Source organism: Haematobia irritans, chromosome 1 (assembly GCF_050003625.1).
Source record: "Haematobia irritans isolate KBUSLIRL chromosome 1, ASM5000362v1, whole genome shotgun sequence".
Lineage (NCBI taxonomy): Eukaryota > Metazoa > Arthropoda > Insecta > Diptera > Muscidae > Haematobia > Haematobia irritans.
The window spans coordinates 16,751,200-16,768,704 of NC_134397.1; the positions used below are offsets into that span (position 1 = coordinate 16,751,200).

Sequence of the window (17,505 nt, forward strand, 5' to 3'; positions counted from 1 at the left end):
TATGGTCCGCGATTCGATTCTCCCTCCAGGCGAAGGGTAAAATTTTAAAAATTTATAAATTCGAATAATTTCTTCTACAATGTTTGTATTACAGAAAAAGGTGCCAAGAACTAAAAAAACACATGGAAAATGAGAAAGATGAGAGGGAAGATGCAATTAGTCAGGAAGGAGATGCTCCTGAGCTAGTATTTATGACATATTTATCGCAAAAAATATATAATTTTCTTCCAAATAAACTCCCTTACAGTAAAAAGCAAATGGGAAACGACATTTGTTTGTCTAAAATTTCGTTTGGAAGGAAAGAATTATTTTTTGCCTGTAAATGTAAACTTATCATTACCAAAGGTTTAATATTTTTATTTATTTGACAATATATTCTTGAGGTCAAATCAGCTGGTTATTGCCAACAACATATATCTTCTGTTTACTCGGTGCAACAATTTTTGGGCTAATTGGCATAGTGAATACCTTGAAGAGAGACAACAATTAAATCTCGTTTGTTTCGAATGGCCCAAAATATTGCAAAAGTTCAAGTACAAACACATTTTTTGCCAAACATGCGGCGGCCCAACGCCCTACTTTTTTTTCCACATGACAATGTGATTCAAAACTAAAAAGAGAGACTATTGTAGAAAGAGAGGATAAACACACAGAGTAAAAGGACAAACTAAGTGGAAATAATTCAAACATTTCAATAAAATAAAATAAAATAAAATAAAATAAAATAAAATAAAATAAAATAAAATATTTATTGAAGCCTTATTTGCTTTGTTAATTTGGTTAAATAGTACATATTCACTTTCTATTTACATAAATTTTATTTCCTCTTAAGGTATCTTAAAACTGTGACAATTTGAAGTTCAATCATTCACAATAGTCATATCCTTTATATACTCTCCATTCACAAACATAAACATTGTCACATACATTAGGCCTATGAGCTCATTGAATTGCAGGAAAATCGATTTCAGTGTTATAAAGAGAATGAAATTGAGAGAAACAAAAGCAAAGAGAGTACATGTTTGAGATACTTCTCATAAGAAAAACAAGGAAATGACAGCCAGCCAGCAGCCACAAGCTTAATCCATGTAATACGAAAAAAATGTGTGTGTTTTTTTAGAATGAACCAAACATTGATTGCATTTATTAACATAACCATCACACATCGGGCGGCAACTCGACTATGCGGCGACAACGACAACAGAAATGCAATATTTGCAGAATGAATAGACCAAGGAAAGAGAAGAGAAGAAGTTTTTGCTGGATGGATGGGTGGGTGGTTTGTCTGAAAGGGGAGTAAAACAAACCTATACACACAGCAAGCAGATATAATGGAGTAAAATAGTTAGTTGCTTTCAATGGCCACAAATAAATGACAAAATTATGCAAAATCGTTGCTTGAATGAGTTGCCATTACCGAGTTTTGTTGTTGTCTTTTTTTATTTGTATTGCAAATTATAGCATATTACAACAAATGACCTTATTTTACAAACGTAACCGAAAAAAACGAAAAACAATAACAAAAGCTAAATTAATTACTAGTTATTGTTTGAATAGGGTTTTGCAGGGGGCTCTCACACATTGTATCATTATTATTGGGAGTTTTTTTTTTTTTGGAGCTGGCTTACGAAAACTAAACGCCATCATTATATGACGACCCACGTCTTTTTGGCCTACATAAACAAAACGAAAGGCCCCAACATAAACTTATTAATTAAAGTGGCAATGAATAAGAGATAAAAGGAAAAATATGGTAACAAGTCATTCGGAGCCAGTTACATAGTACCCTACACCAATTTGTAAGATGATGAAATCTAATAATTTGATAATAATAAATTATTTGGTTTTCTCAATAATAGAAGGTAGGGAATATTTAAAATTTTTAAATTTTAATTAAAGAAAAAAATTGGAAAGTCGTCTTCGAAAAGAAAATACTAATTTGATCTTGGAAATAGACTTTCAATAATATTCGCTATCCACTCTGGGACTTCTTAAAAATAAAGCGTAGATTTTGTATTAGAAAATTTCTTATTAATCTCTATGCCAGCATTGCCAATTTGGCTTTTCTTAAGTCTTTTAGCGGAAAAAGAATTCTTTCACGATCTTTAAGCCTTGGACATATATAGACAGATTTTCATTTCCATCTAACCCTTGCTGCCAGAATAAGGTTTTCCATATATTCCGGCCTTGACTTTCGGTACAAAAATATTTAGCGTTTTTTCTGTTTTTTTTTTTTTTTTAATTTTTTTTATTATTCTCGAAATTAATATATACAAAGCCAAACCTGACCCAATTCACAATATATTACACATTTATGCAGTGATAAATATATATTACAATATATTACACATTTATAAGGAAAATATAAAAAACCTATAAAAATTTAATAACAATTTAGCTAATATTGAAATATAAAATTAAAAAATAAGAATTAACATGAAAAAGTTATAAATTAAAAAAAAAAACTTTGGCTCCCCAGTCTAGTATTTTTGGGGGGAAAATCTAGCCATTTTTTGTAGAAAAAATTCTGACAACGTTGTAGGTTGTTTTTATTAAATGTTTAATTTTTGTTATAAAGCTTGTTGGAAGGGAAATAATTACAATGGCCGCAAAATAGATACATTAATGCTCTGTTCCAGTAAATAGCACAAAAACCAATTCGAATTGGTTTTTGTCTGAATCAATTCGTGTATTTTCCAATTTTTGGCCTGAGAAACGATTTGACAGCAAAATACGAAGTAACTCTCCTTTCCAAATAGAGAATTCAAAAACGATTTTCTTCTGTTTTTTCAATAGGAATGAGGCTTTCGTATTAAATAGGATGAGCAGGCCAATAAATATTCTAGTCTGAGGAAACGAGCTGGATACTTTCAGAGTGATACCGGTTTAAGGTCCCAATTTGCAGGATTTAGAAATTGATATTTTTGTATAGGCTCTTAACCCTAGACGTGGCACCAATTTTTTCCTACATTACGGCTACATTACGAAATATTGGCCAGAGATAGGGAAAAGTGACATCTGTATTCTCTTGGAGCTGTGTATTTTGCATGGTCTGCAGCCACGGTTGCAACTCGAGCCAAAAATTATCTACCAAAATTTGGAGAAAATTGTACCAAAAACTAACAAAAACTGATATTAACATTTTATATCCGAAGAAAACATTTTTAAAAGTTTATTTTATTTTTATAGAAAATTTAGTCAAAATTTTATATACGTAGAAAACGTTATTTATATACAAAATTTGGCCAAAAATGTTATTTCTATAGAAAATGTTGTCAAAATTTTATTTCTATTTTCTAAATTTTTCCAAAATTTTATTTTTATATACAATTTTGCCAACATTTTATTTCTATAGAAAATTTTGTCAAAATTTTATTTCTAAAGAAAATTTTGCTAAAATTTTTTATGTAGAGAAAATTTTGTCAACATTTTATTTCTTTAGAAAATTTTGTCAAAATTTTATGTCCAGAGAAAATTGTCAAAATTTTATTTCCAGAGAAAATTTTGTCAAAATTTATTTCTAGAGAAAATTTTGTGAAAAATTTATAGAAAATTGAAAATCTACCAAACCTGTCAAACAGTAAAAAATCTACCATTTTTGGTAGAATTCTACCAACTGTGGGAACCGTGTCTGCAGCACCACCACTGGATGAAGCTAAGTCAGAGAGTCGAACTGAATTTATCACGAATGATTACATAGTCTATAGATCATATCCACTTATGGATAATCGTTTTCTTATCTTTGGACATGTGTGATCGTAACATAACAGATGATCATGATTCCAATCCCAGAATCGGAAAATAGGAACAACGAACTTTGTATTTGCTCTGAGATTTTATTAATATTAATAACAGTTTAAATATTTTAAAATTGAAATTATTAAAATGAACTCTTTTGAGCTTCTTATGGGATGTCTTCATCCACAAAAATCACTGCTAAGTTATTTTATATCTTAAGGTGAGTATTGAGTTCGAGTTTAGCCGCTAAAATCGACATTTTTTCACGATTACTTTTCTCTAATAATCCATTAAAAAGAATATAATCTTTGTGAAAATTGGCTTTGGGGTATTACCCATCAAGTTTTAATAAAATTTGCATCAAAAAAGTACAATTTAATTTCGGCTTTAGCGGCTAAATTCGAACTTAATACCCAACTTTAGCCTGAGTTTAACGTAAAAGACAACCATGTGGTTTCCTAAATTTTGTATCCAAATTATTGCACTCTTTGATGAAAATGAGAACTGTAGCTAAGTTACCCATAGATTACCACTTGATAAAGACATCGGTCATAGGTAAAACTAAACTAAAATTTACACTGAAAGTAGAATATTTCCCTTAAAGTTGGGTCATGGCTAAGTATTTCCATAATTAATATTATAATCTGTAACGATGTAGGGTATAAACAACAATCTCCTTGGTCTCAATCATATATACCGCATACAGCACAAGGAAACCTATATACAAGAGAACACCGGTCAATGGAAGTTTTCTCGTTTTTTTTTTTTCTTTTTTTTTTTGCAAAAATTCTATTAGAATAGGAGGCTAAATAGATCTCTGGAACCTGAATAGAAGAACGCTGATATACATACCTTTCACAACTCGAACTCATTTTGTTGTATTATTCCATAAAACTTTTAATAAAATTCACAAACAATCAATTATGGTGATGATTATGATGATGGCTCCACCTTTTTTCCTAATATAGCCTTCCTTGTGAGATTCAGACTTTTTTTGGTTTTGAGCATATATAAAACAAAACTATTATTTAAGGTTTGGCAAAATCCTCTTTGGCAGACTTCTCTGCTCTCGACGGATTTTGTTTTTGTGCTTTGTATAACTCCGCTTTTTGGGATTTTAGATATGTCTTGGAAAGCGGTCGACCGCACACTCGACACATATACACACACACAGATACGATTTTTCAACTTTTCACTTCTTGTTGTTATTGCTTTTTTCTATTTTCCACCTTTTCCATGGCTTTTTGGGTGTTAAGTTGTATTTCTGCTTCTTTGATTCATTTATACATTCGGCAATAGCACTCTCGGAAAATCCACAAACCAGCTCAGGACCGATACGCACTAGCCAACAACATTAATGCATACATATATGAATATATTTTACACTACCGATAAGACGGACGACAACTACGGATTTTCCTTCTTTCACTTTTAATATGAAATGCAATTTTTGCGTTTTCCTCCACTCCCTTAAACAATTACAAAAGGACACCATACAGGATATATGCTGGCCAGCAGAAATAATGAGTGCTGCTCACACATACACACACACGAAAAAGCGAGAGAGAGCGAGATTGAGAACCCCCTGCTCTTTTTTCTTATTTAGACAAAAACACAATTGGGGATACTTCTTGGATGCACATTAAAAAACGACACACAAATTTCTACTTAATATATGGCCATGGTATTAATATCGCGATGGTTTAATTTTAAAAAATCGATTTAATTCATCATTTGTTTTTCCAAACTTTTCAAAATTGCACTTTTTATTTTTCAATTGGAAATTTTCGCGTCCGTATATCCGTCTTGCATATCTTGCAATCTCTTTTTCTCTGTCATTTAAAATTTTACTCTGGCCGATTTGACAGTTCCTCAGAAATCAAAATGTCGTTATCGATTACACTTCCAGTTACTGTTCAATGGTTCAGAAGTCATCGATAAACGGTAGAGTAACAAATTCGGCCGGACGGCGATGATACCCACCCAATAAACACAGGATGAGCGTTTTTCAAATGCAACAACTTTTCAATTTGAGGGTAAATATAATATTCAACATAAATTCAACTTGACTTGAAATAGCTCATCTTCAATACATCTTCAAATTATTTGCGAACTACTTCCAATTTGCCAAAATGTTGACGAAATCTTTGAAAAGGTGTTGAATATAATATGAGAAAACTTTGACAAAACACTACCCTAAAATGCAACGAAAAAACCATGTGGTTTTCAATACTTATTTGTGCAACGAAGTTCGTGGTCAATTGCAAGAAATAAAAATATTGAAAATTTTTGACAAATAACCAAATAGTTTTTAAAAATGGGTAAGTGAAAATAAAAAATGAAATAAAACTTTAAGGAAGTCACTAAATGTATATCTCTTTGCAGAAAACTAAAATTATGGATTCTCGTTCTTGAAAACATTAAAAAGCTGACCGATGAAAATATGGTAGACAATTAACTGGAACTGCTTCAAATAGTTTATAATAATTGGTAAATATGAAAAATTAAATCAACACTTTAGAGAAGTCACTAAATTTAAATCTCTTTGCAGAAAACTAAAATCTTTGGATACTACCATAGACCAAGGAAGGTATAGACATCTCAAGTGAATTCACAGCGCTGTAGTTTGTCTGCACACCGTAGATGGCTCTTTTTCGTCTGCAATTGAGTGATTTTTTAATTTGCCGTTAATTTGTTTTCTTTCCTTTGTTTTCTTGATGAAACACCAAATATTGTAACAGCATATAAAATTCTATACATCCACACCTTTTTTGTAATGCAAATTGACTGATTTGTACAGTAATTCTCGTTTTCCAAAAAGAAATTGAGTCACTTGACTGCGCAATTGAGTGGAATGACTGCGCACTGCAAATAAACAAAACAATGGTGAATTGTCAAGGTATGTCTCTATTTTAATTGGTCTATGATACTACATTCTTTCAAACATTCCCAATAAACACAAACGTTTGAAAAATGCTAAATTTCAACAATTTTTCAAACATTTTTTCAAAGGATTAGGGTAATATTCAAGTTGAGAAATTGTTGAGAAAATCGCGTTCTCAACAAAAAACAGACATTACCCTCAACAGTGAAATTCAACACATTAGCAATAATATCTCAAGTGTTATCCTCAAATTGAAATGCATCGCTACTCAATAATTTGTCAAACTATTTTCGATGCGAGTCAAATTCAAAATTAACATCGTTGCATATACTTTTCAACCTAAATTTGTATGAATGATATACCCACTTCAAATTGAAAGTCAAAGCCAAAATTCTATGAATTTTGTATAATTTATTCATTTTCATCAAAATAAAATATATAATAATACACTACACTACATAATACACTACAATACCAATTGATACATAATAATCTTATTAAACATATCAACAAATAAGAAAAAAAAAAAACAAACAAACAAAAAAACTTTAAATATCTTAAACATTATTAGTAAACACTTTTGCATTGATAATTCGATTTCCTTCCTTTTGGTGTCATAAAACAGCATTCAAATTTATTAACATGCGGGCAATTTGAAATTAGGAACGTACTGGACCGCGTGTTAGCAGAAGGAATTCACAAAATATCCATTTTAAACTGTTAATAGCATATGAATTAAACTGACGATGTGATGCACATTTTCATCCAGAAGTTGTTGATTTCAACAATTTGTTGTTTTTAACAATTTTAATTGGTTGCACTTGTAATGTTTCTGGAAACTTTTTCTTGTCGATAAGCCACTCATTTTTCATTGGTCAGCCTTTTAATGTTTGCAAGAATGTAGCATCCAAAGATTTTAGTTTTCTGCAAATAGATTTAAATTTAGTGACTTTTCTAAAGTGTTGATTTAATTTTTCATATTGATGTACCATTATTATACACTATTTGAAGCAGTTCCAGTTAATTGTCCACCATTTTTTCATCGGTCAGCTTTTTAATGTTTTCAAGAACGTAGAATCCATAATTTTAGTTTTCTGCAAAGAGATATACATTTAGTGACTTCCTTAAAGTTTTATTTCATTTTTTATTTTCGCTTACCTATTTTTATAAACTATTTGGTTATTTGTCTATAATTTTCCATTTTTTTAATTTCTTGCAATTCACCACGAACTTCGTTGCACAAATAAGTATTGAAAACCACATGGTTTTTTCGTTGCATTTTAGGGTAGTGTTTTGTCAAAGTTTTCTCATATTATCTTCAACACCTTTTCAAAGATTTCGTCAACATTTTGGCAAATTGGAAGTAAATCGCAAACAATTTGAAGATGTATTGAAGATGAGCTATTTCAAGTCAAGTTGAATTTATGTTGAAAATTATATTTACCCTCAAACTGAAAAGTTGTTGCATTTGAAAAACGTTCATCCTGTGTTTATTGGGTTAAGATGCTGACCGAAAAATGAGTGGCTTATCGACAAGAATAAGTTTCCAGAAACATTACAAGTGCAACCAATTAAAATTGTTAAAGACAACAAATTGTTGAAATCAACAACTTCTGGATGAAAATGTGCATCACATCGTCAGTTTAATTCATATGCTATTATCAGTTTAAAATGGATATTTTGTGAATTCCTTCTGCTGGAAATCAATTCTAACACGCGGTCCAGTACGTTCCTAATTTCAAATTGCCCGCATGTTAATAAATTTTAATGCTGTTTTATGACACCAAAAGGAAGGAAATCGAATTATCAATGCAAAAGTGTTTACTAAAAATGTTTAAGATATTTAAGTTTTGTTGTTTGTTTTTTTTTTTTTGTTCTTATTTGTTGATATGTTTAATAAGATTATTATTTATAAATTGGTATTGTAGTGTATTATTATATATTTTATTTTGATGAAAATGAATAAATTATACAAAATTCATAGAATTTTGGCTTTGACTTTCAATTTGAAGTGGGGATATCATTCATACAAATTCAGGTTGAAAAGTATTTGCAAAGATGTTAATTTTGAATTTGACTCGCATCGAAAATTGTTTGATAAATTATTGAGTAGCGATGCATTTCAATTTGAGGATAACACTTGAGATATTATTGCTAATTTGTTGAATTTCACTGTTGAGGGTAATGTCTGTTTTTTGTTGAGAACGCGATTTTCTCAACAATTTCTCAACTTGAATATTACCCTAATCCTTTGAAAAAATGTTTGAAAAATTGTTGACATTTAGCATTTTTCAAACGTTTGTGTTTATTGGGCAGGGACAAAAGGGCGACTCGCTTGTAAAGTGTATGGACTTTTGAGTGGAAATAATTCCATAGACCAAGAAAGATATAGAGGTCTCATGTCCATTCACAATTATTTTGTTTAATTTCCGTGTGCAGCCAATTGAGTCAATTTCCTCTTGGAGAATGAGAATTACCGTACAAATCAGTCAATTTGCATTAAAAAGACGTATAGATGTACAGTATTTTATATTATTTTACAAAATTTGGTGTTCTATCAAAAGAACAAAGGAAATAAAATAAAATTAACGACAAATTAAAAAGCACCCATTGACAGACAGCGCTGTGAACCCTGCCTACATTTTTTGAATTTGGGGGCGCTTCAGAGAATCCCCACTACGTCGAAAACAGTCGTATACGATATCCAAAACTACTCGGAAAAGCGCCGTCACTATTGAGAAGTTGTACCACGCCAAGTTACTACAAAAAAGTATCGCATGAGTGCAATTATTAGGAGCCCTTCTGGTTACATTTAGAAGGACGCCAATAAGAGCCCCTTCAAACAATCAGACAAAGTGCATTTTAAGATAGTTGTAAAAGAATCATTGTGGTCAAGTAAAACACGATTGTTTAGATGTTTATTAATTTTATGAAACATTTATAAATTCTCATAAATATAACATTTATACGGCTATCACATCACATTTAACACATTTTTATGCATTAATAAGAGATTGATGTTGAGTTACAAGTTGTAAGTTAAATGTTGTAGCGTCTATCAGCCAATACTTTTATTCCCAATGGAGGCAGCGTGTCTGGAAAAATATTTGAAAAACTATCACTTTATTCCATTTGGAAAGTCAAAAATTGTTTACCAATTTACTTTTCACAATTTTAAGCGTAATAACTATGTTTTCAGCACTTTATTTTCGTTTTCATTGAAATAAATTATAATTAGCCAGTTGCGCTTGGTTTTTCACAAAATATAAAATGGCTCTTGTAACAATAGTGATGGCAAAATACTATCACAGTTGGCGATTGTTGCAGTGTCACTTACGAGTCTGTGGTAGCGATGAGGATGAAATGGAACATTGAAATGCTGGCAGGGAATGGACCAGAAACGTCTATATCTTTCTTGGCCTACGGTAACACTTAAGAGTCTCTTAATTATTTTAGTCAAAATCGGGATATTTACCCTGCCAGCATTTCAAAATTCCATTTCATCCTCATCGCTACCACAGACTCGTAAGTGACACTGCAACAATCGCCAACTGTGGGAAGCGTATGAAAAAGTATGAAATGTACATAAAAGTATTTTGCCATCACTATTGTTACAAGAGCCATTTTATATTTTATGAAACACCAAGCACAACTAACTTCTTATAATTTATTTAAATAAAATCGATAATGAAGTGCTGAAAACATAGTTATTTCACTTAAAATTGTAAAAGGTATATTGGTGAACAATTTTTGACTTTCCAAATGGAATAAAGTCGAGAATAAAAACACTGGCTGATAGACGCAGCAACACGTAACTTGCCACTTGTAAATCAACATCATTATATTATTAATGGGAAAAATTATATTAAATATGTTGTGATAGTTGTATATATATACAAATTTATAAGAATTTATAAATGTTTGATCAAATCAATAAACATCTAAACAATCGTGTTTTACTTGACCACAATGATTCTTTTACAACTATCTTAAAATGCACTTTTTCTGATTGTTTGAAGGGGCTCTTATTGGCGTCGTTCTAAATTTATTAAAAAAAAGGGACCTAATAATTGCACTCATGCGATACTTTTTTGTAGTAACTTGGCGTGGTATAACTTCTCAATAGTGACGGCGCTTTTCCGACGAGTTTTGGATGCCGTATATGATTGTTTTCGACGTGGTGGGCATTCTCAGAAGCGCCGACAAATTCAAAAAAAGTTGGCAAGGTTATGTTCACAAATTCCTTATATATTTTTCATAAAATATAATTTTTCAAATTACATATTAAGAATTGATTGTAAAATTTTTTTATAATTTCTTTGTAGAAAATGTATGTTTTTATTTTCGGCTATGTACTTTACATGCATATGTATAAATATATATTTTATATTTCATATATTTTATTTCTTATCATCTACTATTTAATAACAATCTGCAAATAAGGAATCATCTTCACATTTTATGGCAACTATAATATCATCCAATAGGGATATAAAACTTTCTGAGCCTAATAACCATTCATTGTGATTTTTCAATAGACTATTTAAATCTAAGCTTTGTATGGTTTGCATAAATTCTTTTATATCCACTGATGTATAGCTTTTATACAAATTCGTATCTATTGGTGGTAACGATGTCTCACCATCAAGCGAGGCATTATCTTTCATTAAAATCATTTTTTGCTCATACTGTGCCACCAATATGTTTATGTCTTGAGACTCTAATATATAATCAATAGCTTCATCTTGTTTCTCTTTGAGAATTGTTGTTGGGGTCTCAGCTTGCAAGGAAGTGCTTGGGGGGCTGATGTATAACATATTATTATTATCAGTCATTGTGAATGGATCGTTATCTATTACAAGTTCATTAACTGGACTTGCGATGGGAGTACTTGTTGTGCTTGCAGCATTACTACTTGAAGTAGACGATGAGGCTTCTTTTAATTCCTCCACTAATGATTCGAAATTATATTTCTTTAATTGTTCCAGCAGATTGTGTACCAGGCACACAGCAGTCTTTAAAACTTCCAGATCACAGTCTTCCTTAAGACATTTTAATATGACTCCCAAACAACCCCGTTGAGAAAGCTTTTGAAAAACTTTCATAATTCTCAGTTTGATTTCTTTTTCATTTAGGGTGACAATTTTCTTATACTCCTTTGAGAAAGTTACCGTGGGAAATGTTCCATCAATCATACCTTGATCGGTGAACTGTTTTTTAAATTCCAATTCCCAAAATCGTAAAGCTTCTACCTTCACCTCCCAGTGAAGATCTGAGATTACACAATGAACCAATGTCGAATATAAAGTTTCCCTATATTCCGATGGTATTTTTCTATGTTCGTAAATAGTGGCCAATGCTTTTATGGCTTCCTTTCGTACAATACCTTCACTTTCATGAATCAATGTGTGGAATAAATGTTCCTGAAAACCAATAAAAAATATTTATATATACACACGAAAATTTTTTCTGGTTCAATCACGAAATTAATTGATCCAATTAATTTTTTAATTGAAATGTCTTCAATCACGAAAATGATAGTATCAATCACAGTTTTAGTTGGGCATAAACATTTTTTTTTGGATTAAAAAATTAATTGATTTGATTTAAAAATTTCAATTAATTTTTTAATTGATTCAATTAAAAATTTATTTAATGTTGATTGCAATACTGAATTATTTTTTTGATTAAAAACGTAACGAATTTCAATTACTTTCTTATCTGACTTTGTGTTCTAGTTTGATTAAAAAATATAATGTTTGAAATAAATTTTTATTCAAAAATTTAAAAAAAACATCCATCTTTTTTTAACTGATTTAGTCTTTCGAATTTGATTTAATATTTAATTGAATCATTTAATTTTTTAATTAAAAATTTAAAAATTTTCAATCACTGTCTTAATTAACTTAATGCTTCTATCTTGATTAAAAAGTTAATTGTATCAATTAATTTATTAATTTAAACACTTTTCAACTTCAATTAACTTTTTAATTGGAAATATTTTGGTGATATTTTTTTTTGTGTAGCAATGGTTATACTTAAAAACAAAACTTACTATTAAATCATTGTTACTTAGAACATTGTCCCATATAATATTGATCAGAACCATTTTGGAAAGACATTTTAAAGCTGATGCCCTGACATAGGCCTCTTGATCGTTTTTGGCCATTTGCATTATAATGGGGCACATTTTGTAATCATATAAAAAATTTTGGAACGCAGGAAATTCTGAAATTAAATAATATATACATAAATGGTCATTCAACTTCATCGCATATATATGTCTCAAAAAGCACGATTTCATTTTTAGTGTGTATTCTAAAAATAAAATTGTGTTTTTGAGATTTGCAAAAGCTAGATTTCAAATCACGTCAAAGTGAAATTTAGAATATACCAATGTGACATTTTTTGCACATTTTTTAATGCCCCACGCGTATATTTTCCTGCATTTGGAATCTGCATTTATTTTTCACCAATCTGTCGTTCACAATTAATTTTCGAACTTTCTCAGTCATTTTTCGACCTTGAATTATTCACAATAGAAATTGAATTGTCTACATTTCAAAATCGCGTTTTCGTATTATGATATAGTATACATCACTCATTCTGACATTTCTCTGACAGCCAATGTGTTTTTGTTTTTATAAAGCATCAGGTCAACACGTTTTCCTAAATAAATTCGGAATTAGAATTTCTCGTTTGGAATTTATCACACAACACAATGAGTACCCAACGTGGAAATGCATCACGTACGCGTGCACAAAAACACAAGAATCGTACAGTGTTTAAAAATGATTTGCATGACAAGACACCGCAACAAAAACGTCTGAACTCTTTGCACATATCCGAGGTGTGCCAGCATTGTAAAGGTGTCATCGAATGGAAAATCAAATATAAGAAGTACAAACCGCTTTCCCAGCCAAAAACATGCACTAAATGCCAACAGAAAAAGATTCGCAAAGCCTATCATGTTCTGTGTCGCGACTGTGCTCTGGAAGCGCGGGTTTGTGCAAAATGTATGAAAAGTGCCGAAGAAGTTGAAATTGAACCGGCGCAGCCAACACCCGAGGAGGAATTGAAATTAAAAGTGGAAATGGAGAGATTAATTAAATCGTTCCCAGAACGTAAACGAAGAGCATTCCTACGTTACATGGAAAAAGGTAAAAAGGATCAAGAGAATAAAGAGGAAAATGGTGAAGACGAGGACGCCGCGAATGGCGAAGGAAGCGAAGATGATTCAGAAAGCGATGTTAAAGCCACAAAACTGAATTCAAGGATACCTCATACAAGAGATGAATTGCTCTTAAAGATCGAACAGCTAAAATTAAAGGAATATGGTGATGATGATGACGATTTTGATTCGGATGAAGATTATTATGATGACGATTCGGATGGATCTAGTTGTGATTCGTTAAATTAAATCGTTCACAGGAATTAAATGAAATTAAAATATAGGAAAAAAGTAAACATAAAACATGAAAATAAATTTGTTTTAATGTGTATTCATTAATCCTTCTGGGTTATGGTTTTATTGGCCAAATTTTCTTTAGCGATAATTGATGCCATAATTTTGACAAACATTTTCAAAACGCCTTTGTTAGCTATGTAGAAAAAGTGTCATGGTACCTTATCCCACAATTTGACCTACAGTCTTAAATAGAGTGGTGCCAAAAACCTTGGGGTATATAGCCCGATATTAATGAAGTAAAAGTTTCTCCTCGATATTGTATTTAAAGAATAATTAGAAGTTGTTTCATGAATAGCACTCCCATTGACTTTATGTTGGAGATTCGAATTTGAATTTTTCTTTCGATTTTAGGTCATACGTCTATACTATGAGACCATCTTTTTTAAACAAATGAAAAAAAGTGTTAGTCAATATTTTCTACTTACTTATTCTGGATATATTTGCTATGGATATGGTCAATTCCAGAGTGCTATCACGTACTTCCCAGGCGGTATCATGAAACCTTTTCACAATAATTGGACCCAAACAAACAAGACCCGAACCCTGAAGATTATCCACCAAAAGAGCCATATTCGGTGAGAGAAAATGCTCTATGGAAAGTTGTACCAATTTTAAAGCTTGCACTGTAGACTAAAAGAACGGAACTTCAATACAATAACCACAATAGTTATTTTGTTAAGGCTCTTACCGCCTCTGTAAGATTTGGATTTTCCAATATAACAGCAACCATATTCACAACACAAGTAGTTTCGATACTCTCCTTCCAGGATATGTGATAACGTTTAATGAGAGTGTGTAGACCAGTTAAGATAGCATTCAAAACATTCGGTATTGTAACCATAAATTCCATACTAATCCAGCGTTTACAGTTCTTAGGGAGTTGATTATAATTGGCATTTGACTTTTCACCATCCACCTCAGAGATGAATTCTTTCAAAGCATATATCATAGCTTGAAATACCAATATGGCTTGTTCTCTTTCCAAAATATTTTGCATCGAAAGGATACCATGTATGGCCTTATATGCCAAATCGGCTACTGTGACAATAGCAGTGTTTTGGGAGGGTATTATAGTATCACGAAACCTATAACAAATACGCATGGTGTGCTCACAGGATATTTCCAATAGTTTCATAATATAGTTTTCGAAAAGCTCTTCTTTTTGTAAATTGTGCGATCGAAGTATAAATAAAACCGGTAATAATTGCAAAGTTATCAATTGATTTTCAAACTTTACACTATGGGTCTCTATAAGAATCTCGGGTGGTGCTCGTTTACCCAGCTTTTTCCAAAGCACATGGTACAGCTCAGCCAACTTTATGAAATTTAATAATTGATGACGTTGCAAGCAAAATGTCATTGAGTTGAAGAAACTCAAACCGAAACGACTGAATTTTTCCGGTGCTATTTGCCCCTCATCCCATTGGTCCTGCACCAATATGGCAAAATTCAAACTTGCCAATGCGTGAATTATTTTATTAAAGAATGACGAATTTTGTGTCATTTCGGTCAATTTCCATATGTTTATCTCCAAATTGTGATATATCTGACACAAGTGAGCAATATTGGCCTTTTCTTCTGACTCCAGGGTTTGTTCAAATATGTACGTCAATAAATCCAAGGTTGAAGCCATTTTATATTGAAACCCGGTATCATCCACATTTACCATAATACTTTCGTGGCCATCTTTGAAAACATTATCCTGCAGAGGTTTTATGATTTCGTTTAGAATCTCTAAAACGGCAGTCTCATCCTTGGCTTTCACAGAAAATGTGTATAGCAACTCATAGAGAAGTTGACGAGCTTCTCTTACCACATACAGGGTATGGTCACGATTGCAAAGTTCAATGAGATAGTCCCAACATTTTCTATTCGAAATATAGGCCATTCCAAGACTGTATTTTGAAACAGCAGACATGAGGCGTATACAGCCAAGTTTGATTGAAGGGCTGAAACGGGTACTGTTGGTCTTTATGATAAAAAGGATTCTGCGGAGAAAAATAAAAACGATTGGAAAAGAGAAGATAAAAAGAACTATTTCTTCCAATGTGTCCAACATTACAGTGTATACAAACAAACCTGTCCATTAGATGTCTTTCACGCAACATTATCATAACCCATTCATTTTGGATCATTAAACTAGAAAAGTTCAACATGAACGAAGTAACCTTGGGGTTGATTTTTCCAAAATCATCAGTCAATATGGAAATGCACTTATCAACCCATTCTATGGCAAAAGGGGATTGTAATACGTACAGATTCTCTGTAATGGAAATTAAGAATATTTAAATTACTCCTAGGCGCGGCTGTGCATTGAATTTCATTACCCTTTGCCGACAAGTGTGTTATTAGCTTTTCAAAGTAAACATTGTTTGTGGTGGCAAAATTCTCCTGAAGGAATACCTCAAAGATACGTTGTAAACGTTGTACAAGTTGTTGTTGTTGCTCCATTAGTTTTGGTGGATTATTGATTAATTTGCAGGAAAGTGGTCAATTTTAACACATTATCACTTGAATATTTCCATAAAAATGATGAAATTTCTCATCATTTAAGAAATCGAGATGCAAGAATAAAAACAATCAAGGGAGCACAACAGTTTTGACAGCAGATAATTTTTCATAAAATCCGCCAAACACAATTACGTCGCTGTCGGCAACGATAGCAGGAATTCAAAGCATTTTCAAAGCCAATTGTGTGAGTTATTTCCAATTTTTGTGTAGCTTTCCAATTGGAATCAAATATTTGTTTACTGGAACTCTTTACGAAATTTAAGAAAGCCAACAAAAAATAACAAGACAAATGTATACAACGCTGAAGTAAAAATAGAAAGGATTGATAAATTCAAAACAATGTGGCGCTGAGCAGAATATAAAGAAACATCCAACAGGTTTAATGAATAAAGATATACAGCTCGCAGAAGAACTGAATGGAAATTTTATATAAACAATCTTTGTTAATATGTAAATACAATCTTTGTGCAATCCAATTGGAGAGATAGTAATATATACTTCTAATAACCCCCTTACGTTGATGATTTAACGATACCAAAAATTTGGTTAGCAATAATAACAATGCATTTCTTATGGAAAGTAAAATGTTTACAGCTCTTGCGAAAATACATGCCTTAACATTTACAGAGTACAGTTTTCTGGCCTCAATGACACTCAGATTGCACAAATGATTATCATTATGAATTGTACATTCGCAGCTTTAGCTGGAATTCACGCACCGGGTCAAATAACAAAGGTTGCGCTCAGTCCTGATATATATCAATTTTTCATTTATTCGATAGTTTCCCTTACAATTGATGTGGCTTTAATAAGTATTGATTTCTGCATTCCTGTTAAGATGTTTTGTTTTAGGTTTAGGTTCTGGATTGCTGTTGTGCTTTCCTTGGGGACTGTTCCTAGGGAA

General features: G+C 31.5%; 3 protein-coding genes and 1 long non-coding RNA gene across 4 annotated transcripts in view; 1 reads left to right on the forward strand and 3 right to left on the reverse strand.

The window, feature by feature from the left end:
* RhoGAP93B (MyTH4 and RhoGAP_KIAA1688 domain-containing protein RhoGAP93B) overlaps positions 1–5,577 on the reverse strand; it is a 73,297-nt gene extending 67,720 nt beyond the window's left edge. The window contains exon 1 of the mRNA XM_075289452.1: positions 4,591–5,577. Within this exon, the coding sequence (XP_075145567.1) occupies positions 4,591–4,610 (20 nt within the window). The 5' untranslated portion in view covers positions 4,611–5,577. The remainder of the gene's footprint in view (positions 1–4,590) is intronic.
* Positions 5,578–7,013: 1,436 nt separating this feature from the next.
* LOC142237691 (uncharacterized) lies at positions 7,014–8,114 on the reverse strand. The gene is made up of 3 exons (XR_012722549.1): positions 7,781–8,114; positions 7,612–7,716; positions 7,014–7,546 (listed from the first exon to the last, which is right to left on the reverse strand). It is a non-coding gene; the product is annotated as an uncharacterized LOC142237691 (long non-coding RNA).
* A 2,735-nt stretch (positions 8,115–10,849) lies between these two features.
* On the reverse strand, positions 10,850–16,702 carry LOC142220363 (integrator complex assembly factor Brat1). Its single transcript, XM_075289453.1, has 6 exons — positions 16,418–16,702; positions 16,170–16,353; positions 14,779–16,078; positions 14,516–14,720; positions 12,678–12,850; positions 10,850–12,045 (listed from the first exon to the last, which is right to left on the reverse strand). The coding sequence occupies exons 1-6, from the start codon at positions 16,539–16,541 to the stop codon at positions 11,044–11,046; spliced, it is 2,988 nt and encodes a 995-aa protein (XP_075145568.1). The 5' UTR covers positions 16,542–16,702; the 3' UTR covers positions 10,850–11,043.
* Positions 13,244–14,132, forward strand: LOC142220364 (uncharacterized protein C9orf85 homolog). Its single transcript, XM_075289454.1, has one exon. It carries the CDS (start codon positions 13,344–13,346, stop codon positions 14,040–14,042), a length of 699 nt encoding a protein of 232 aa, XP_075145569.1. The 5' UTR covers positions 13,244–13,343; the 3' UTR covers positions 14,043–14,132.
* Positions 16,703–17,505: the final 803 nt, after the last annotated feature.

Coding starts and splice junctions, on each gene's coding strand:
- LOC142220364 (XM_075289454.1), top strand. CDS start 13,344: ATGAGTACCCAACGTGGAAATGCATCACGTACGCGTGCACAAAAACAC.
- LOC142220363 (XM_075289453.1), bottom strand. CDS start 16,541: ATGGAGCAACAACAACAACTTGTACAACGTTTACAACGTATCTTTGAG. Junction 16,354..16,417: donor AACACACTTGTCGGCAAAGG/GTAATGAAATTC, acceptor TTTCCATTACAG/AGAATCTGTACGTATTACAA. Junction 14,721..14,778: donor ATCCAAATCTTACAGAGGCG/GTAAGAGCCTTA, acceptor CCGTTCTTTTAG/TCTACAGTGCAAGCTTTAAA.